At 43.9% G+C, this 23,274-nt stretch overlaps 1 protein-coding gene across 1 annotated transcript; it reads right to left on the bottom strand.

Annotated features, from left to right (window-relative positions):
* Nucleotides 1-1,694: 1,694 nt before the first annotated feature.
* Nucleotides 1,695-22,150, bottom strand: LOC142591031 (uncharacterized). The gene is made up of 3 exons (XM_075703408.1): nt 22,083-22,150; nt 13,949-14,059; nt 1,695-1,919 (listed from the first exon to the last, which is right to left on the bottom strand). Exons 1-3 carry the CDS (start codon nt 22,105-22,107, stop codon nt 1,726-1,728), a joined length of 330 nt encoding a protein of 109 aa, XP_075559523.1. The 5' UTR covers nt 22,108-22,150; the 3' UTR covers nt 1,695-1,725.
* Between the last annotated feature and the right edge of the window lie 1,124 nt (nt 22,151-23,274).

The raw sequence follows: 23,274 nt of genomic DNA, 5'->3' as shown, positions 1-23,274 counted from the left end.
GTTGTCACACAGTCGTCGTCAAGGCATCATCGTCACTATAACGTTCTATAATTATCCTCACTTCCGTAACGTCATCCCATTGTCGTCAGGCCGTCGTCGTCTTACTACCTTCGCGATTCCTTAGACGTGAATTTCTCTTTGTCATTTTATTGCAATCATAGTGTCATCATTCAAACCTTATTAGGTCGTCCTTGTCGTGCCTTCATTGTCAGACAGTCGGTAGTCTGCATCATGTTAACACTGTCATTAAGTTGTCAGACTGACGCTATCATGAATCCGATGTGATGCTATTGTCGTCGGGCCGCCATGATCATGCCATCGTCGCTATTTCATGCTTCTTAATCTGGTTGTGCTCATACCATAGTCGTCCCGACATCGCTGTCATACATTCGTCGTCATCTCGTTGTCCTCTTGTCAGCACCGACACATTTGTTGTCCTCACACGATCGTCCTAACATAGGAATCGACATCTCATTACGGACGTGCCGTTGTCGTAAATCTGTCTTTTTTTCGTCCAGCTGATATCATTGCGTCATAGTTATTCCATCGTCACTGGGTCGCCTTAATACAGACGTCGTCAAGCTGACGAGTTCATGAGTGACCTTTGCAAGCGAGTGCTACAGCAAAGTAAGATGAAACCGGAGTATGTGGCATATAGCCGAAGACCGAAAGTCTCAGAATTTCCACCGCACGATCTGTCGCTGCATTTGTCATATTTTATTCGGATTACCCTCGACAGTGATCGTGACATCCGCCCTGTTATTTTCATTTGGTGATATGTGAAGGCATGTCGTATGCACCCACTTTTCTGTCGTATTTTGAATAGGATGTAGATATATTCTACACATTCCGATGCGCCATCTCGGGTTGGCATTTGATGAACTATTGGAGAATTGTAACTTGGAGCATGCGTTATGGTCGCTTCGTTTTAATGAAGTTGCCTTCGGTGGCATTACGTGACGTTTAATTAGGACCTTGGTTCTTCAGGCGTGATGTGCACTCGTGCATTTCACTTTTGTTACATAGTATGAACTGTGCCTCTTTGATTTAACTGAAACTGTGTGTTAGAAAGAACTAAAGAAGGCGACAGTAGGGGTGGTAGACATGTATCTAAGAAAACGCATTACAAGCATTCCACGTGCTTGGTGTTTTGTTTGAAATTCCGATCAATTTTGTTCGGAAAACGTTGAGTTTGACAATGTTTGATGATGATAATTCACATCACCGTAGTTTCTACCTTTCATAAAGATTGGGGCAGTGAAGTTATTAATTTTATCTATTTCATAATAGATTGTATAGAAACTATTAATGTGTAAGACGGCATCATATATGTAGTCATAAAAAATAATGTGCGCAGCAATTAGTCTGAGTATCAAAGATAGTGTTTTGCTGCTGTCACAAGTGCACAGCATGGTATTTTATTCAAAAATAAAGCAAGTAACGCCACTCATGCAAGACTTGATAATTGGTTGATGGCGTGCACAGAGCGATTCGCACTGACGGCTAATGCGGATCTGGAAACGAGAAAAATCATAACTTGACCAGCGTGGAAAAAGGCGTGAACAAAGTTGTTAATCAAGATATGAGGTATGCGGGTCATCTACGGCCACCGAATATATATATATATATATATATATATATATATATATATATATATATATATATATATATATATATATATATATATATATTACAATCAGTGTAATCGACTTTCACAAATCTTTATCAGCTTTCACTAAGTTCTTCCTGAAGAGCCAGCTCTTCTTGTCTCTTCATCATCTTATCAAATTCCGAGCACGGTTCGTTATGTCTCCAGACCTCGTACATATCCGTGCACCAAGAATCAATGTAGCGAAAGCAATGTGTCTCTTCTTTCTTTTGGTCACCTTCGACAGACCAAAATATGCATTTTAACTTTCCTGAAATCAAAGTGTAAAATGATAAATGATTAGAAGGTTACATTCTCATTCGGGTAACGACATACGATAATCTACTGCGCAAAACGCGACACTTCAATAGAGAAGCCTTTTGCGGACATAGAAATTCACGGTGCCCACTTCATTACAATAATTATGTTAAACACGTGATGCATTGTTTAAACTACCGGATGTTTCACGTAACTTGAGCCAAACTCTAAAAATATGCAAAGGCCACAAAGCTGGGCCGAACAAAGGTAATGTTGTTTGCCGTCACTTGGCGATGCTCAGAATATTTCTTTTTTGCATTGCACCCATCTAAACAATTAGACTTCATTATTTATTCAACTTCTCAATTATTATTAGATGTACAGTGCCAGTTAGGAAGTTGTACAATAACATGAAGTACCCGCTATACAGCCTTCTGTTACTCAGTACTCGCTACATAAACGCGCTTTCTAAGTGCCAAAGGAGCCCACGACACGAAGCTAGAGGCACTTCCCCTGTATTTTCAGGCGTATTTTATGCTCGGAAAAAACTGTTTTACGTAGCACGTATTGGGTAAAAGAAAGCTGTATGTGCAGTTTTCATGTTGCGCTAGAATTTTCTCATTGACATCTTTCATATACTAACAATTGAAAAACTGATTGAATAAGCAAGACTAATTACGTGATTAGATGGAATGCGAAAAATCATCTGAGTATCTCGAAGCGACAGCAAACATCACCATGGTTCTGTCAGCAACGAGGTATTTTCATATTTTTAACGTTTGACTCCTGTTAGGTGAAACACCGTGTGTGGCCTTCACGCGTAACTGGTCAAAATGTGTAAAACGTGCATTGACTGAGAACGTAAAACGTACACTGGCTGCCGTCACAATGAACTGTTTAGAAAGGCCTTTGAGTGCAACCAGTAAGGCAAACCTTCAAATTTATTTTTGCATTAAAGTTTTCGTTCAAATGACATAAGTTGGCGCAGCGCGAACACAGTCGTCTTATGTTACATCAGTTTGCAAATGTTTTGTCGGTATTTAAAAGACTGTGTCTAATATATATTGATCAGTCTCCATTTGCGCTTCTAGAGTAGAGCTAGCTAAAGCCTGCCTTCGAGAAATCATGGTGCGGGCCGTAGAAGAAGGAGGGGGGGGGGCGTGTTTCGTCGCCTATCGACCATAATTTATTGGTATTTCGTATGTGTGTCACGCTTTAGATTTTTTTCACAAGGTTTGTTGCGTGAGTGTGCGCCTTATTTCATTTCATTTCATTGATTTCATGTTTTTTCACATTACGGTCCGCAGGCCTTTAGGATCACAAGGGGAAACCGTTGTGGTGGCGTAGCGGCTTCGAAGTTGTGCCGCGAACCACGTCGCGCCGTATGGAATCCCGGACGTGGCGGCGGCATTTCGACGGGGCGAAATGCAAAAGCCGCCCCTGTACCGTACGTTAGGCGCACGGTAACAAACCCGAAGCGGTCAAAATTATTCATGAGTGCCCGACTTCTGGCAGACACATAACCACATACTGTTTTGGCACGTAAAAAAATGCAGATTTAAGTTTTATTTACATAAGGGATGGGGGCGGGGAGGGCTCTTTTAGAAGTTATATTCCGGTTTCAACAATAACATAAGAACACAAAAATACACAAAAGATCAGGAGGGCGTGAGAGAAATATACACAGTAATAAATCAATGCGCCTAAATAAAAGTCGACATAAATTGTAAGTTAGGAATCGGGTAATTATATAGTAGTAATCGTAATAAAATTAACCCAACGAATAAATAGATAAAATGGGCACTGTGCCGTCTGCCCTCAGTGCGTGATGCATCTTTGTTTAGCGTGTTTTAAGCTTTGCACAAAACTTCTTGTGGTCAGTGCATGTGGCAACGGTGTCGGCTAGGTTGTTCAAAAGCATAATAGCCTAGGGGATATCATCATCAGCAGCAGCAGCCTGGTTACACAAACTGCACAGTAAAGGTTTCTCCCATACTTCACCAACTACCCCAGTCATGTGGTTATTGTAGCCATGTTGTCCCTGCAAACTTCTACCATTTGGGCTCCTCCACGTCCACTTTCGGCTATCCCGCTTGCGGAAGAAGGTATTCATTATGCGCATATTATTCTGTTCTGCAAACTCTACTAATAATTCTCCCCTTCTATTCCTAGAACCTATGCTATATTCCCCCACTGACTTGTCTCCAGCCTGCTTCTTGCCTACCTTGGCATTGAAGTCGTACATCACTATTGTGTATATTCTTTTGACTTTACCCATCGCTGATTCCACGTCTTCATAGAAGCTTTCGACTTCCTCGCAATCATGACTGGATGTAGGGGCGTAGGCCGGTACGACCTTCAATTTGTATCTCTTATTAAGTTTCACTACAAGACCTGCCACCCTCTCTCTAATGCTAAAAAGTTCCTGTGTGTTACCAGCTATATAGCTATTCTTCAGGAATCCGACTCGTAGTTGTCTCTCCGTTAAGCCCAGGTAGCACAGGACGTGCCTGCTTTTGAGCACTGTATGTGCTTCTTTTGTCCTCCTAACCTCACTGATCGCTGTTATATGATATTTACTGCCCACTGATTCCCCCACTAACACTTCTAGACTCGCCACACTAGATGACGTCCTGACGTTAAAGGTTGCCACGTTCAGATTCCAATGGCGGCCTAGCCGGACCGAGATATTCTTAGCACCCTCTGCTGCGCCACCGGTCTGACCGCCGCCACGGTCAGTTGCTTCGCAGCTGCTGGGGACTTAGGGCCGAGGTTTGATCGTGGTATTCATACAGGAGGTTGGGGCCAAGTACTGCACCAGGGTGGGCAATGCTGCTCTGGTGAGGGAGTGCATTGCTGGTTCTGCTTACCAGATCAGGCCACACTCCAGGCCTGTCGATGAAATTTTATCAACATGCAGATCTTTTTTTAATCCAGTCGAAAAATGCATGGGACCGGGATTCGTACCACGGTCCTCTTGCAATCGAGGGGGATTTTATACCTCTGCGCACCGCTGCAGGGATATAATAGGAATTAAACGCCAGTTTGTGGCCACCAAAATTTAAGACAGCGTGACTTTCGGTCAGGCGTGTGGACGTCCGGTGTGGTTTCTACGCAATACATGCGAGATTTCAGGTGCTAGTATGCTAGTAGCTGAGCATGCGTTGTCGGGCTAGTTGGTTAAGCATGATTACAAAGACTGCGCTGAATAAAACAACACACGAAGAAGGGGGACACGAGACAGCACGGCTACGTGCTGTCTCGTGTCCCCCTTCTTCGTGTGTTGTTTTATTCGGCGCCGTCTATGTAATCATGCTAGTAGAATGGACGTAGAACAGACGGACGTGAGATGGCGCGGCGAGACGATAGATTCGCGAGAGAGAGTGTCCGTTTTATCTCTGTGACGCCATTTGTTTTGCTTAACAAGCTGCAATAAACCAAGCAGAGCGATATTAAACAGTTTTTATTATGTACTTAAATACTATGCTTCTTACGGGTCCCAAATGGAGGAAGCGCGTGCTAAAGCTTAGATCTATTGTGGTTCTGATAAGCTAGTTTTTAAGTCACAATTGAAGCGAATTTTAAGGGGCGTCGTTGGTAGCCGAATGTCGGTATGAAATTTTCATCAATGGTTTTCATACGTGTAGCCAACGTAGACGAAGGGTGCTAAAGCAGGCTCAAGTACTCCTGTTAAGTGGTCTAGCTTATGAGTACCAGTACCTATACTGTACACATGGCTGATCACAGTATGTTTTTTGATGAATGACACGAACTTACAAACGCCGTTTCCTGCACCATGGTGTGATAGCGTTAATTATTTATTAATTAATTAATTAATTAATTAAATAATTAATTAATTAATTAATTAATTAATTAATTAATTACTTTATTTAAATATAACTTCCAGGCCCCTAGAGGCCTGGAAAGGGGGCAGGGGGCAGGGGGCAGAGTACACTCAAAGACTATATAATAATAAGGATACCCATATGTGAATACATATACAAAAAAAATCCAGTCTAACAAATGCGCTAACATGCAGCAATGCGTTGTTAAAAATTGTACAAAAGACAAACTGAATGCTTTGGAACGCGAGATGTCAGTCAACAAGAAATTTTGACAAAGTAAAATATAATCAATAGAATTACAAAGCGAGCGGGAAAATATTTGGCTATAATAAAAGAGGGTTTAAGTGGTGGTAGCACAATAATAACGGGAAACTCAAGAAAAAATACCACGTTAGGTTATCCAGAGTTTGAAAAATGCGTTGCTAGAAGATGCCCGAATTTTTCTAGTCACTCTCATAAGCGATGGCGTTAGGAAGATTGTTCCAAAGGCGAATGGCTCTTGGAAGAGCGAAATAGGTAAATGATTTAGTCTTTCCCTAGATACGCATGAAATTGAACTCATTGTACAGCCGGTGTGACCTGTAATGAGGAGTTTGAAGAGGCAGGACTTATGGTACTGTATTATGGACATATTTATGAAATAATGATAGCAGGGCTATATCGCGACGACCATGCAAGGGATGTATTGTGAAGTCGCGTTTAATTTGAGTTAAGTTTCTGTTATAGTCATAACAACGCGAACTAAAACGCGCAGCCCTATACTGGATAGCTTCGAGTTCTTTGATCAAGCGTTTCTGATGGGGAGACGAGACGTATGCGGCATATTCAACCTGAAGTTGAACAAATGCTAGATAAGCTAGTTTACGAATGCCTTTAGTAGAATTTTGCAACTTGCGCCTTATCTAACCTAACGATCTTGAAGCATTGGGCATATGTACGCAATGCGCGTTGACCACAAATCGAAATTAGGTTAACACAAAGATACTTATATTGAGTATCATGCAAAATAGTCGTTATTTATGTGATCATGAAACGGATTTAGTATGCTTGCGGCTAAAAGAGGTAATTTGACATTTAGAAACGTTAAGCTTCATTATCCAAATCTTAAACCAAAGAGAAATAGGTTCAAGATCTTTTTGGAGGATTGCATGATCATAGCCACAGTTGATGGAACGATAAAAAATTCAGTCGTCTCCAAAAATGCGCACGTGTGAGGAAAGGTTATTGGGTAAGTCATTAATGTATATTAGAAATAGTAATGGCCCAAGAATGCTGCCTTGTGGTACACCTGAAGTAGCGTGCGAAAGAGGAGAGGAAAATTATTAACTGCTGTAAATTGCTGACGATTAGAAAGGAAATTGCGATTCTATATTAATGTAAGAAAATGTAATTTAACAGCAGATATTTTCAAAATTACACAATAATGTGCTACAAGTTCAAACGCTTTTCAGAAGTCTAGGAAAGCACAGTCAGTTTGGAGATCCTCTTCCAGGTGAGCATCAAAATCAGTTGTTAATTCTAGTAAATGCGTTTCACAAGAGAAGTTTTTCCGAAATCCGTGTTGGTTAGAAAAGAAAAATTTGTGGGCTTCCAGGTGACCGTAGACATTTGATGCAATTACATGATCTAGCATTTTACAGCATATATATATATATATATATATATCTTTATATATATGTATAACACAAGGAAAAGTTTTGTAGGTCCGGTGCATAGGTAGTTGAAGAAACGCAGTAGCACACTTGCGAAAATTTACCGGTTTAGTGGCTCGAACGTGACACGGCCTTCGTCAGAATAAACACAGATACAAGTCCGCACTCGCCTTTATGGGCATGCACACGTGCGCATAATCAGCAGTGCATGCACGTGTACAATTTCAAAATATAACAGAAAAAGTGCAGCAGTATGTATATCTTTAGCACAATAATTGATATCTATGAAATATCATTACGGTATCGCGGTGATTGTACATGAGATCACAGAATGATATCAAGTGCGACATGACTCGACTAGGTACAAATTGATTTGGCATGATTTGTCAATGCTGTAAAAGAATATATACATCAAGATATGGCAGAAAGGCACTAAAATTTTTCCTACGCTCTCGTTGATACCAGATGAAACAGTGTTAAACTTATAAATGAGAAAGGATTCTCGTACTTCTCGATCATGGTGTGATTTGAAACCTGATTGTATTACTTTTACTTTGATGTCGTGAAACGCATGACCTGGCATGCGAACATCTTCAGATAATCTAAGATGCGGCAAGCTGCTAACATGTTATTTGTGGTTGTTGAATCTGATACGAAAAGATGTTTCGGTCTGACCGATGTACTGCATCTGACATATTGTACATTCAAGAAGGTAGATGATGTCAGCACTGTCGCAAGTAAAGTCGCCGTTGATAGTAAAAGAAAAATTGGATGCAGTGCTTCTAGTTGTCCTTAACAGTTTCATATGTGTACGAACTTTACAACAGGGTTTATTGGAGGGATGACAACCAGCAAAAGCAATCGCTTTAGTCTTGGAAGAGGTTACTAGGTCAAGCGAATTCCTAGAGCAACGATAGACCCCTCTTGGTGATTCCGTGAAAATGTTTTTAAGACGGTCGCTTGGTGTCAGTAAGTTATAATGCTTTCTAAGAATGTGCGACACGTTAGGAATAGATGCAGAGTGTGCTAGGATAAGATTAGTTCATGAAATAGTCGCCGATCGCTTGTCCGTGCAGATCAATTCTTTCCGGTCGAGACAGTCGGCCCGTTTAAGGGCATCGTCAATTATTTGTGAAGGCTATTTCTGTACGGTTAGTGCGTTACGAAGCCGGTTACAGTTGCGAGTGAATTCACTGTCGTCCGAACAAATTCTTTTGAACCGGACAGCTTGGTTATAGCGAATGCTCGTTTTGCAGTGTTTGACATGGCTGCTTTTGAAATTCCGATATCGCTGTCGGTCAGTGGGCTTTCTTTAAAGATTTGTCGTTAAGTTACCATTGTACAGAGATACTGAGACGTCAAAGAAGTTTATGCTGAGTGATGAATAAGAATAGGAAAAGGAAATTGACGGTGCGGCGTTCTTAAAGTCAGTAATGAATGAAAGTAATGCATCTTTACCTTGGGGCCAAATTAGGAAAATGTCATCGATGAAAATGGTTTGAGGTCACGAGTAGCGACAAAATTCTTTTCTAGCATGCCCATAAGAATATTAGCATAATTGGGACCTATTTTTGTACCCATGGAGGTACCACTAGTTTGAACGTAATGTTCGCCGTCGAATTCAAAGTTGTTAAGTTCAAGGATTAGTGTTAGGATTTTGCCAAGGGTAGAATCGTCAATCGGTTTGTCATCTACAGAGTCGTTATATGCCTGGAGTACAGATTGACTCCCATATGTAAGGGGAATGTTCGTGTACAGCGATGCCGCGCCTAGTGTGACTAGACGAGCATCGCTTGGGACACGCAAGTCAGCGATATCAGACAGGAAGTGGTTAATATCTTCGATATAAGAAGCAAATTTAGGAGGAATAGAACTGATAAGGTTATCTACTTAGCGGGACAAATTCTCTGTGACGGTACCTATTCCTGAAACTACTGGTCGCCCTAGGTTGTTTTCCTTATGGATTTTAGGAAGGAGATATGTACCAGCTACCGGGCTTTCACACCATTGACAAATCATGCCAAATCAATTTGTACCTAGTCGCGTCATGTCGCACTTGATATCATTCTGTGACCTCATGTACAATCACCGTGATACCATAATGATATTTCATACATATCATTTATTGTGCTTAAGATCTACATACTATTGCACTTTTTCTGTTATTATTTGCAATTGTACACGTGCATGCACTGCCGATTATGCGCACGCGCGCATGCCCAGAAAAGCGGGTGCGCACTTGTATCTGTGTTTATTCTGACCAAGGCCGTGCCACGGCGGAAACGTTAAACCATTAAAAATACAATTTTCGTAACTGTGCTCCTTCGTTTCTGCAACTATATATATATATATATATATATATATATATATATATATATATATATATATATATATATATATATATATATATATATATATATATATGTGTGTGTGTGTGTGTGTGTGCCACAACACCATCAGCAGTAATAGGCTCATGCGCCGGTAACGGTAAGACATCCCAATGACGTGTGTATGATTGTAAAACAATTGAAAGGGCAATGTTTCTGGCTTAAAACTAATTGGTAATAACACCTATGCAAACAATGCAGATTACATTTCAAAATGACGTGAACGCAACAAATTCACGTGTGCACATGAGACACCATGAATAAAAAAAGACCATTTCGCACCAGCCGAATGAAATAACAAAATACAAAACAATAAGAGAGAAAAACGTGTGAATAAAAGAAATCTAGGTGCGTAAATCTGGACATTTTACCTCCCAAATTGGCAGGGATAGGTATATGTATAACGATAAGAGGGCCGAAAATCACATGGAGCCACCAGTCTCAACCAATAAAAGTTTTTGCAGCACTTTCAATGATTGCACAAGTCGCCGCTCTAATTTTATGAATCAGTAAGGTGGAAAGCTGAGCGAGTTGTAGTCGATGTATTCTTTGAATCAGCGTGGAAAACAAAGGACACACAAGAACGACACAGGACAGGTGCTGTCTAACAGCAGAAATTTATTTTAAAAAACACAGAAAGTAAACACAAACTTGGTTGTTCATTCCATGTGACTTAACGACATGCGCACGCAGACGAGTTACTCATTTCTTTCTTACCGATGCTTAGTTAGCCAGCGATCATCCTCTGTCCTTCCTTGATTTGTTCTAACTTTCCACGCCAATTCAATGAATTAGGAAAGAGATATGATTCTAGAAGGTCTCCTTTCGTGGTAGGAATAAAAAACAAGAATCATATTTAGGAACTGTTTTGGCCATGTTATAAATCGATGGCCCGGCAGATGCACGAGTTCTGATAGCAGCACATTAGTAGGAGTAGGATCACTGCAATTATGCTTGTCAAGTGTTACATGAAGGGAGTTTATGCTTGTTCTATGTGCTATAGTTTCTATAGAACATTTAAAAAATAGGTGAAGTTGGCAGCTTCGCATTTGAAATTTCCTTTATTATGTGATGTAGAGATTAGAGGCATTCAGTTTGACAGCATATGATGTCGACATGCGTGCAAGAACCTTGCATCGTGTTTTCTTGCAAGACCGGCAGTACGTAGCCGCAGAGTTATTTGCTTCAGACAACTGTAAAACATTATGGAGATCACTAGACAATCTGATGATGGCCCGATGTACTTTTGGGAATATTACTTTAAAGCAACCACGCTGCGCTACTATGTTGAAGTTGCCCGCCGTGGTTGCTTAGTGGCTATGCTGGTGGGCTGCTAAGCACGAGGTTGTGGGATTGAATCGCGGCCATGGCGGCCGCATTTCGATGGGGGCGAAATGCGAAAACACCCTTGTACTTAGATTTAGGTGCACGTTAAAAAACTCCAGGCGGTCGATATTTCCGGAGTGCCCCACTACGGCGTGCCTCATAATCACAAAGCAGTTTTGGCACGTAAAACGCAATAATTTAATTTTTAATGTTAAAGTTATTCTTTATGGATTGAGAAAAGCTTAAAACCGATACTTGCGAGTTAAGAAATGGTAACTGTTTTTGAACGCACAATAGGTTTTTGCTCTTTTGTTCGCAATAATTCCATGGGATTGACTGAATCAACTTTTTTTGATGGTATCATAAACACTCTCACTTGAAAATTCCCGTTGGATGAAAGCTTGGCGTAGATGCCCAAAGTTTTCATCAATGTATGACTGTTCCAAGCAAAGCCTAATTAAAACGGAGCGCCTTACTTTGTAGCATACTGTGTTGTGGCTTTGTTGTGTTTGTTGTGCTTTGTTTGCGGCATACTTTGTGTTGTACATTAGGACTTTGAAAGTGAATGTAATGAGCTCTGTCCGTTGGTTTTCTTTACAGTTAAGTAGATAGTTTCTTGCTAGATAAAGAAACTACAACGTGTAGAAAATTAATCGCACAATGAGAGAATTCATGCAGAAAAAAATCAAGCTTTATGCAGCATTAGATCAGTTCCCCTTCACCATGAGGCCTGCTTGTAGAAATGTCATGTTTAAATCGCATCTAATAAAAGTGTTTGAGTGCGCAATGGCTAATTAAATCAATTTTGAGAACATGCATAAAATGGCGGCATAATTAAGACCCATGCAAGTGCCCATCATTGTGCGACTTATTTAAATATGTACAAATAATCAAATTCAAATATAAGGTTGTAAAATAATTTCAGTAATGTAACCAGTGTGTCTCTTCCAAGATGCTTTCCAACAGACGATTTGTCATATGCATGAGTAACTGGCCGTAGGCAACCACTATGGGACATGTTTGTAGATCGCGAAAACACATTTAAAGTCACGAGCAAGGAATTATCTTGTATCATAGGCCAATGATGTCCAAGAAAAGATGCTTTGTACTTTAAGGTAGGGGGGAATATAGGTTAAATGTGGTTGATTACTACACTAGCGTAATACGAAAGTCGCTTAGTGACAGTGTCAATGCCCGAAACAACAGGGCGTCCTTGACAGGTTTTGTTGTGTATTTTATGCACAAAATAGCGCCAGCTAAGTATGAGACTACGTCGGGCGAGTGAACCTACAGCAACATCGCTTAACAGTTTAGGTTTTACTACGCCTTTGATAGTAACTTCAACAATCGCTCTAGAATCTGTAGTAGCGTCAGGTTCTAGGCGATTATAGAGTTTAATTTAGGCTCTCTATGGGGTTCGATTAGATAATTCGTTTTGCGCATCATTGCTACGGCAGAACCTTTGCCTGCGGGTTTTATTACAATATTAGTGCTTTTAGCCAATGACATGATCGGTTTCCCTTCTACTAATATTTGGTTCGAAAAGGTTGTAGCTTTCCAAGCTTTGGGATTTCAAGTTGGATGGTCACAGTAGGCAGCAGCATCATGTATAGGTATTTGTCACCTTGGGCGGGAGGCGTCCAACTGTCATTTGGAGGCCTAACTAGATGCGTGTGTGAGTTAGATGGGCCATCGTGTAAATGTTTCCGCAGGCGCATGTTGTGTGAAAATTTGCCTAAATCCTTACACAGTTAGAAATCACCGCATCCGCGTGTGTCAGGAGAAAAGCAATGGTCCAGTGACAGAATTCGAGGTTTATTTACAGTTTGTGCTTACACTTTCTATTTTCACTGTCTCAGTAAATGTTGGCACACTGTCCGCTAGTCCGGGAAGGGATTTCAAGGTTACCACCGCCATTCTTTGCTCCGGAAACAAAGAGTAGTGAATGCCATCATAGGGCTATTTCAAATTTTTTTCGTATGACCACCACTCAGGTTTTCCAATTCGTAAGTTTCTAATTCTGCAATTTCATGCATATTGAAGCAAATACTGACACGCAATTGTAGTTATCTGTTTAGAATATGTTGGAGCGTAGCCGTACCGTCCCCCTTTCAGCTGACAAAGCATCAGTTCCTCTACTGTTGTAAAGTTTAATGGTACGTTTCAGACGCATGCTAGGATACGAGTGTGTGTGACCTGCGGGAGGGAGCACCCTGCATTGAAATGGGCGGTGGATAGAGGGGTGATATGGATCATCATAACTGTGTATTTTTTGGTCAGCAACGTTGTAGTGTTTATAAACAGCATGGTAATAAATCTAGTGTACCTTGACGCAGGCACCTGCACCGTGGTTACGGCCCACAGCTTACCGGTGATTATGGGCGCTCAATAATTAAACGCATCCGTGAAGTTTCACATTCTGAGTTACGGTGAATTATTCGGCACTGCTGAAAGTGTCAGGGAAGTTTTGTATAAAGTGACATTGTAATTTCAACGATAATGGCGCGCACAGACAATGGCTATCGAATCTATTCTCAGTGATTAAGTGCGTCTGCCATGTACACATGCTTCATTGCACATGCTAGATAAATCGCTGTTTATAGCGTGTATTCTAATATATACAAAAGAACTATCGACTTCAAGAAAAGTTTATATCGCTGTGTGGTTCGAAATATCGTTTAGGAAATTTTCAATATTGTTGGCGCGTCCTTCTTCTCTGACAATTGGGTAATAGCGATAATCCAGTGAAACGAAACGCCAACATAAACGCATCACAGTAATGAGCTAATAAACACGTGACATTCAAGCTCAAGCGCGTCTATGCGACCTTACCATTCGTGTCCGAGGCAAAAGCAACAAGAAGACAGTCGTCGTCCACAGCTAAAATCCAATATTTGCCAAGTAGGTCGAATTCAGGGTCATGTGAGTCCTGTACATCGCTTGCTGAAAATGAGAAAAATCTAATGGAGCGATGTAATTTCTTGGATGTGGACGTGTCTAACAAGCGCCATCAAATGCTCCGCACATTGGAAAAATCTGTCAGTTGAGCGCGCCGTGAGTGTGATCACATCTGGCCACAAACCAGCGTTAAGCTTGCGATACTGCTGGATATAATAAATTCAGGGCATTAAATGGGCGCAACAAGCACAATTCGAGGCTGATATTTAGAATTGGGGTGTCTTGTGGAAGAAAATTAAACCTGTTACCATTACAAATAACGTGACATTCGAGTTGCTATGATTTTTACGTTCCGTTGGTTTATCACACATTTCTGAAAAACGATCGAAAGAGACGTACATTACTGGGTTTGAAAAACACGTGTTCCAAAAGGCATGGGACATTCAATAACCAACGCTTCTTTGTAATAACAGCAGCGATATTTGTGCGTTTAGTTAACGTAGGAACAGATATCGCCGCTATCCTCTTTCCACATGCAGCCTCGTGAATCGCTCACTTTTGTAAATTTTCATTTCCTGACGCAATACTTGTTTTTTTTTATTGAGGCATACTTCTCGGAAAATATGGCCAGGTGGATGAAGAAAGGCTATCAGGAATGCGCGATTACATGCAAATGATGAATTTGAGCAGCGTAGTGTGCGTAGAGCACATGATCGCTGTAAGTCATGCACTAGCATCCGACAGAAATGTTTGTTTTGAATAATACATGACGGACGGTTTCCTACAGAACAAATCAATTATGCAGCAGTACGGGGGCGTAAGCATGACTGTGCATCGAATATTTGGCATCTCAGAAGACCGTTCAAGATTGACAGCTATAGATGAATATGTTGCAGTGGTTCCTGGGATTTACGGTCAAACTGATAAAATTCGAGGACTGTCGTGAGCTACAATGCGCCTAAACGGGTCCTGAACCATTGGTGATCACCAACAGTTATTGGTGATCAAACTCGGCACCCACTGTGCTGCCTTTCCTTCTTCATTGCCTTGCACTGCGAAGGCGACGGCTGAGTTGGGCACGCCCACAAAGTCATGCCGTCTAAATGTCACCGTGGTGCGCAGTTCAAATTTCAATTTATAGACGCCACGACATCAGCCTTTCGTGCTTACGGCGCACTAAACTAGAGTGTACTAGACAATGGTCGAGTGGGCCGAACGGCGCTCTCCCGACGACGCGCCACATGTTGAAAAAATGTGGGAGGGTACTCCAAGCGCACTGGATTGGGGCGGATACCAGCTTCGCGGCTGTTCAACTTTATTTAGCTGCGATCACTGAGATATAATAATAATAATTATGGGGTTTTACGTGCCAAAACCACTTTCTGATTATGAGGCACGCCGTAGTGGAGGACTCCGGAAATTTCGACCACCAGGGGTTCTTTAACGTGCACCTAAATCTAAGTACACCGGTGTTTTCGCATTTCGCCTCCATCGAAATACGGCCGCCGTGGCCGGGATTCGATCCCGTGACCTCGTGCTCAGCAGCCCAACACCATAGCCACTGAGCAACCACGGCGGGTGCGATCACGGAGAATGACTGGCAGTGGAACTGCACGGGAATCAGTCCTAAAAGTCTGCCCTCCTGTAGTTAATTAAATAGGAGGCTGAGGAACCACACGCGTTTATGCTCCAAGAAACACTGACGATCGACCTTTCCTTCGCGGGCTACAAGTTGGAGTCTCTTGGAGGAGATAGAGGCAGGGGTGTCGCCATTATGATAAACAGGAAGATTCCTTATGTCGAGACATGAGCTCCCCACGTAAAAAGTAATCTTGAATTTATTGGTGTTGAGATTGTTCCCAACAACTACATGGGCGATAGCAGCAGCATACTTCTTCTTTGGTCACCATGTCGTCGAGCCGGCCTCTCCCAGAAGCTTCTCTCTCACTACATAGGGCGTTAGGAAGTCCTACGTCGAATTAGCGACGTCAATTACGAGACGGCGCCGTTACAGTTTGATCCATCCTCAAGTCCGCCGCCTCTTCACGTCGTGCACGTTTCGCGGCTGCAGCCATACTTCGCTTGGAGTTCTTTGCCTACCATGCGCCAAGACGGCGCTTCACCCTTCGGGGGTCCTGTTACGGAAGGACGAATGAAAAGAAGAAGAAGAAGATCGCGAGACACTGGCTGCTGCGGGTTGATGTTGGTCAGCCATAGTAACTACTCAGACTCATTTTATATATATATTGTAAATATAATCTTCTATACTCCCAACATCCCCGTAACAATACAAAAGATAACTGGCAAAGCGGAGAATGCTCTACATATGTTTCCACACATTTTCAATAGAAATAGAAACATGGCCGGGAAATGTGCCAGTAGGCTCATTCAGCCTTTCGTCCTTTGTCATATTACTTGTGTTGCGGCTAAGCTCGATTGGAAGAAAAGAGAAGAGAAACGCCTCGATAACACTATCCGTAGAAGTATTCAAGATAGCCCTGAGGCTACCTTTAAACTCATTCATCGAGCTCGTTTCGAAACTATGAGTACGAAACACTGTAGCTGAAATTGCTGAGGCTCAGCGCACACCGCAGGTCGTCCAGTTGTCAGGCACCAGAGCAGGCAGGGAGATGCTGGTCCCTGGGTGTGTTTGCTGAACGCGAAAAGGGTAACGTCAGACATGTTAGCACGGAAATCAAGGGCGTGATTGTGGTTCGTCCTTTTCCCAGAAACGTCCACTCCGTCTTTAACCAAGCGAGAGGGCTCGCCCACGCCTAGGCTGTTCTTGCCGAGGCTGCTACGGATGCTGTCTTCGTAAACGCTCTCCAGGAGGTCGTTCGCGCAGCTTTTCCGTTAGCCGTAATGACGTCCACGAACGAGCCAGCTACGCACTTTTTCTTTACACGAAGAATCCGAAGGTGGCCGAACAAATGGCAATTGCACTCGCTCTGCTAGATCCACAGCACTCGGTAATCCATAGTGATACGAGGGCAGCTGCTCGTGCCTTTGCTCGGGGAGTGGTAGATATGAAGGTTTCCAAGTTACCCGAAGGCAGGTTCATTAGTCACCACTCTATTGTTTGGTTCCCAGATCATATGGGCGATTTCGTGGGAGGACAGGGGAACATTAATGAATCCGCTCGTAGGGCCGCGCGAGGACTTGCCAGCCGGGCTCCGCTGCGGACCCCCTCGTCTCCACCTAAGGCTCTTAAAGATCACCTTCAGACATATAAGGAGCGCACCAAGAACTTCTATTTAAGACGTAGAGAGTTCTCGCTTCCAAACAAGGGATTTAACAGCGCGCAGTCAGTCACTCTCCGCTTGCTACAGAACGAATTTGTACATAAGTCTTCGGTGTGGGCGCCCAATCGACCCGGACTACAACGTATCATTTAAATGTGCACAGTGGGGTGCAAATGTAAACATGGAACGCATAATGTGGGGATGCGCTCTTTCACCGGCGTTTCCTCCGCCAGGCGTCCTGTCGCCCCAGCCTCTTCCGTTCCACCATTGGCCAATCTTTGTCACGCGGGAGCACCCCCGCGCTTTTGTATACCTTTTCTTTGCAGCGCGCTCCGACTGCGATTGCCGGTCAGCGCGACAAAGGTACGCGCAGATGTTGATCGCGGGAGGTCGTAAAATCAACTCGTGGACGCGTCGGCCGTATTTCGATGGGGGTGATATGCAAATACAACGGTGTCCCGTGCACTGGAGGCACGTTAAAGAACCCGAGCTGGTCAAAATTATTCCGCAGTCCCCCATTACGGTGTGCCTTACAATCAGATGGCGGTTTCGGCACGTAAAACCCTAAAATCAAGTGTTTTTTTTCACTCGGTCTTGTGTGCCTTGAGTGTTCCCGTTAAAACAACACTGCTTCCCTGCGAAAATTTACACCGCACACGAATACACACGCACGTAGTATGCAGATTTAAAATTAGCACTTCAAAAAAGTGTTACTGGTGCTAAAGAGGGGGGGGGGGTAACTATTTATGGAACCTCTGTCCAGTTGTGCCATTAAGTTCGTTCTTGCTATCGAATTCCGAGCACATGCGCTGTAACTAAATAAACGCTGTAAATAAATAAATAAATAAAGCAATTTCACGTGCTTGTACGTTGTTCAATTCATCAATGCTGTCTTCGTGTGAAAACTTTGCTCAGGACTGCCACAACCCGTGCATGAGCTGCACGCGTCTGTAAAAGGCGCACAGAGGAAGCGACCCTGTTGCTAGGCATTGCTGGCCCCAGCCAGTTGGAATCTCTCACGTGCCGGCCGTACAGAAGTATGCCGAAGGTACATGAATGAACGTACGAAAGCACCTACACATACTTTCACGCAGTCAAAACCTGAAACTGAGGTAAGTACGTCCGTGTTTGAGCACACCGTGTACATGCGTCATGTTTGAGCAACACGAACTCTCAACGTGCGTGCGTTTTACGCCTTAAATAAATGTCCCCTTCTCTATTTTCTTTTGCGCAATTCTAAGGCGATATTATTAAGGCCAGTTGCCGACTGACGAAGCAAAATCTCGCCTCAAGAACTGCTCCGCAGTGCTCGAACGAACTTTACCGCGGATTCCCTCCGGTAGCGCTTAGCCTTCGTCTGCTACGGCAGGGCCAGCATCAGCCACTGTGAGGGCGCGCTAAAACCTCTTAAGCTCCTCAAAGATTGGAAGAATGCCGCCGCCTCCTCGCGCGCTATGGCCGAGGCCGATACCACATCGGTATTGGCCTAATAGCATCACGTGGGCTCTCACGTGGGCTTCGTTTGTTTACAGTCGTGCTTCAGCGCCATTTTCGCTTGAGGAGCGTCTATGGAGTGGCGAGGATTGTTATCATATCCTGTGTTATCCATGGAGGAACGAAACTGAGGAGAAGCCCTACCCCATCCGGCGCTAGGAGAAAAGTGTAGAGGAAGTGACGTAGTAGGTTCTCCTCTTCTTTGGTGATTTTTTACTCCTTCGCCGTAGCGGCCACGCCTTTCGGGCCACAATGGAGGCTTTGTTTTGATTCTGTGCGTTCACACGTGTTGCTCCGTAGGTTTCGTACCGTGACAAAAGCGCCGTGCGGACAGGTTTGCTTTGGTCTCCGTGTTTTGTTGAGCTGCATTATCTTAACCGTTGCTCTCCAGGATGTTGCTGTGGCCAGGTGGGACAGAAGGAACTAAAGTTCGTGAAGTGGACGCGCATGCAACGCTGTACGCAATGTAGCGCGCCACGACAATGGCAACGTACAAAGGAATATCCGCGGGAAATATTGCCCTGTTCGGTGCAATCATGCTAGCATGCCATCGCAGGCCGAAACAGATGCGTTTCAGAATCTGTACAATGAACGCCTTGCAGGTCAGTGATTCCTGCTTTTGACAGCGAATATGGTGGATTTGCGACACGTAGACGTACGTTATGAAGGCATAGTTCGTGATCAGTAGCAACTTGCTTTAGTGAATATTAAAACACATGTTGCTTAACTGTTGCTTGTTCCTGGCAGTACTCGTGACAGCACGAAGTCTTTTAAGCACAACGCGTTCGAGGTTCATGCGCACATGCACAGGTGTACCTCAATACACGCGCTGATAGAGCGTTAAGCAGAATATGAGCATTTTGCTGCCCAGGGCACCGTGCGCTTGCCAGCCGAGGCTTCGTCAACGAAAATGGGCTGGAAGTGGCAGATTTGACTTAAGGAATGAATCCTCCCTACCGCAGGCGTATCGTATCTGTGCGCGTGAGAAGCGCAGGGAAGTGAAGGTTAGCGGATGCGCTGCAAGAGTCGGCAAGGCTCTACAGAACGTACAGCCGCCCTGATTTTTAATAATATAGCGCGAGCGTCAACTGAACTGCTGGTGAGCGCCTTATAACGGCGATAAGCGTGCAACAAGAGCGTGCAACAAGGCGAGTGCAACAAGGCAACAAGGCTCGTGCGCGAACTCTCGCCTTGTTGCACGCTTATCGCCGTTATAAGGCGCTCACCAGCAGTTCAGTCGACGCTCGCGCTATATTATTAAAAATCAGGGCGGCTGTACGCCTAAGAACAGATCAAACGGCTTTTCCATGGTTGCACGTTGGCCGGTTCTACGCGCGTACTGTTCTGAACCGTAAGCCGGATATCGCAAAGCTTTGGTTCCGTGATGCTTCACTTACCGTGGTAAGAAGGCACCTCAGGCCGCAGTCAATAAATCTAAACGCGGAGTCAATATAAATGAAGTTCTACCTCCTCACCGGCGCGCTGTCATAGTGATGCGCGGCCAAGCGAATTTTGTTCAATAAAGCGCGACGATTCCTCTAGCGAGAATTATTTTGTGCTCATAAACTTCAACTGGATCGCAAATGGGCTGGTGTGTCGTAGGTGTCTCCAGTGCGTTCTTGCAGTGCAGTGAGAATGCGTACATTTTTTTCGTATCGCCAGATGGCTAGCTCGAAAATTCGTCGGAGTACCCCGGCATGCCTAAGCTGAGAAAAGCAAGTAGAAGGCAGTGATAGGTGACCTTTTTTTAAACACACGCAAGCACTGGGCAGCGGCCGGTACCTGCGGCTGATAAGAACTAGTTCGCTGGTCTTATAAGGAATGCTTGTTTTCATAAAAGCCGGTAAGAGCAGCCGATTCGACCTCACGGCCTAATTTAGCGAACTTCATTGTGAACTTCTTTTACCATGACTTCGGCAACGGCAATGCAATGAGACATGGCGATTGTTTAGTATTGCTGTTGAGCGCGCACGTCCGAGCAGCCCGGTTGCGCGCAGCGCGGCATTTTTTCGCGAGAAATGTAAACATCAGAGAAGAGCTCGTCCGTAAGGCGGAGCAACGCCATGAGCAACGCCAACTTCCGGCTTCACTTTAGCTTCACAAATAATGACATCAGGGCCTCTCCCGAGTTTCCTTCCTCCGTGGTGTTATCTCATATGCTACGCTCGAGCGGTGTAGGTGGCGCCACGGTCGAGGAGGGAGCGTGAAATACAGCAGAAACGAGGAGGAGAGGGTCGTTACCTTACGGAGTTTAAGGGGCTTTAGGCCGCGCGAGCGCGGGAGTGGAGTGGAGGAGAAGGAAAGTGGTTAGCGCTACTTTTGGAAATTGAGGTGTTTAGCTTCTCCGTGGAGATCCTCCGCGGGCGCTCCGGGCGGCGGCAGGGGTGCGCTTCTTCGCTTTGGGAGGACACACGCTGCAAGTGTTTCAACGTGCGAGTTTACCAATCAGACTATTCTATTTTCACTGTAGCGATCCAGCAGGGGGGGGGGGGTATACGGTAAATGTACATTTAGTGTAAATGTCCATTTCGGCTGCTGTTGAAGTGCTCATTGACTGAGCACTTTGGGTACCAGCGAGAGAACAGGCGCCGACAGCCAGTTTCTTTTTCGGTGGCTCAGAGGATCTGTGGCAACCGAAATCGATAATCCAATGGGCAAACACACAACGCCCCCAGCATTCATGATGGACAAACACACATTTACCAAGGCGCTCATCACTCAAGTCGAACAGCGCCGTGTCCGGTTCGATGTGCGACCTGACGGGCGATGAATCTTGGTGTGCCGCGGGTCCACGATGAATTTGCATTCCATGCGGGTACGATCGCGTCAGCGGTGGCGCGGGCGTTCGGTTGAGCAGCGCTCAAATTTCACGATAGGGACCATCGTGATTGCCGATGATTTTTTTTTTCTGTCTTTATTCTCGTCGTTTGAACTCTCTATGTACAAAAATCCTGTGGTACCATTCTTGTCTTTTTGTTTGGCATCCTCGTATGTTATGAATAAATTTCCTCGTCGCGCCACGCATGGCCTTTCTCTACTGTTTGACGTTACGCTTTTCTTGTGATATCATATTGGAATACAACACTTTTGTACACGTTAAGTTGAATATGCACTGCGAATAAAGCACGAGTGCAGTGTGTGTTCGACTATTGCCCTTGGCTATCGGGCTGGCATAACACATTGCGAACACTCTGAGCAGTTTATGTCGCAAAACGCAAATGGAAAATTCTAGAGCTTTTTTCCCTACAGTATCTTGTATGTGCCACCTACACCACAAAAGAAATAAAAGTGCATAAATGATAGCTTGCAGCGTGTCAATGAGAGATGCTTACGTTGTGCGGCGGGCACCAGGGTCATCGTGGTGTAACCTCCTTTATATTCCACGTCAATGTCAATATCTTCAGTCCTGGAATAATTCTTGAATTAGATTTGCGCACAGTTGCGCAGTGCGTTCAGAAATGAATATTATGCGAGCATTTTATAGTTGTCATACAGAAGTCGCGATAACAAAAAAGTGGTTCAAGAAGAGCCCCTTAACTACTTGGAACAATAAGGAGAGTCCGCGTTGGGCACATTATGAGTTATTTCCTTTTCGACGCGTTTTACAAGAGGCGTGGACACTAAGACATACAAAAAATTTGGTGGGCGCTCTTGTTTTCTTCGAAAGCACAATCAGGTTCTGCTAGCAGAGACTCTACAAGGGAAAGGTACTTCAATCATTCAGTATCCAATTTCAGCGATTAGTTTTCCACCATTGGCCAGTTTTGGGGACCCCGCCCACTTCAGCAATATTCCACGGACGTTTCTAAAACCGCGACAACTCCCCACCTCAGAATGAAGTGTACACACTGGTTAAGCTTTTGCGGGCATGAACAAGAGAAAAGACCTTCACTATCGGTCAAAATTTTTTCGACACCATTCACGTCGACGGTCTATCAAATGAAGACTCAAAAGCACGGATGCTCACCCCGTCATAATGATGTGTACGCACTAAAATGCGTTATTATTACAAGTAAAGCAATATTTTTTTCCAAAAACAAGAAGCTGTCCCGGTAGAAAAGGAACAGAAAATGGCTGCGCACCAATTTCTCTGGTGCCGGCTGCTCGGAGTCACCGGCGAGAACGGATTTCTTTACGTAAAATAAAAAAATGTTAGCCTCCAGAACACGGGAAGCATGATGAATCTTAGACGCTATTCTAGATCAAGCCATTCATTATTCAGAGCAATAAAAGTACCGAGGTTTAATCAAAGTTGGTTGTACTGTTCTCCTATTCAGTAGAAAATAGAAGGAAAACGGTGATCACATTCTTGTAAGCGTATGCTGCGCTTAGTTTTGTGGCGAGTGTCTCGAAAGCTTATAACTCCTTGGATCTTCGTGTAATAAGATAGTCGCATACTAAAGTCGGTCACAATAACAATGACATTGGTGTTCTTAAGTTTACCGAGGGTTTTTCGTGCTACATGCTTGCTTGCTAGGCTTCCCTATTCAGAAGCATGTTTTTGTGTCCCTGTGATGAGCTATT

The sequence above is a fragment of the Dermacentor variabilis genome, chromosome 8 (assembly GCF_050947875.1).
Source record: "Dermacentor variabilis isolate Ectoservices chromosome 8, ASM5094787v1, whole genome shotgun sequence".
NCBI classification, from domain to species: domain Eukaryota; kingdom Metazoa; phylum Arthropoda; class Arachnida; order Ixodida; family Ixodidae; genus Dermacentor; species Dermacentor variabilis.
The sequence above is the reverse complement of the archived record's forward strand: the minus strand, read 5'-3'. Positions and strand labels throughout refer to the sequence as shown.

What these genes read in the sequence shown, in the direction of transcription:
- LOC142591031 (XM_075703408.1), bottom strand. Translation starts at nt 22,107, where the DNA reads ATGACCCTGGTGCCCGCCGCACAAC. An exon ending in CCTGGTGCCCGCCGCACAAC is followed by an intron (nt 14,060 to 22,082) that starts GTAAGCATCTCT and finishes TCTCATTTTCAG; the next exon opens with CAAGCGATGTACAGGACTCA. An exon ending in TTTTGCCTCGGACACGAATG is followed by an intron (nt 1,920 to 13,948) that starts GTAAGGTCGCAT and finishes CTTTGATTTCAG; the next exon opens with GAAAGTTAAAATGCATATTT.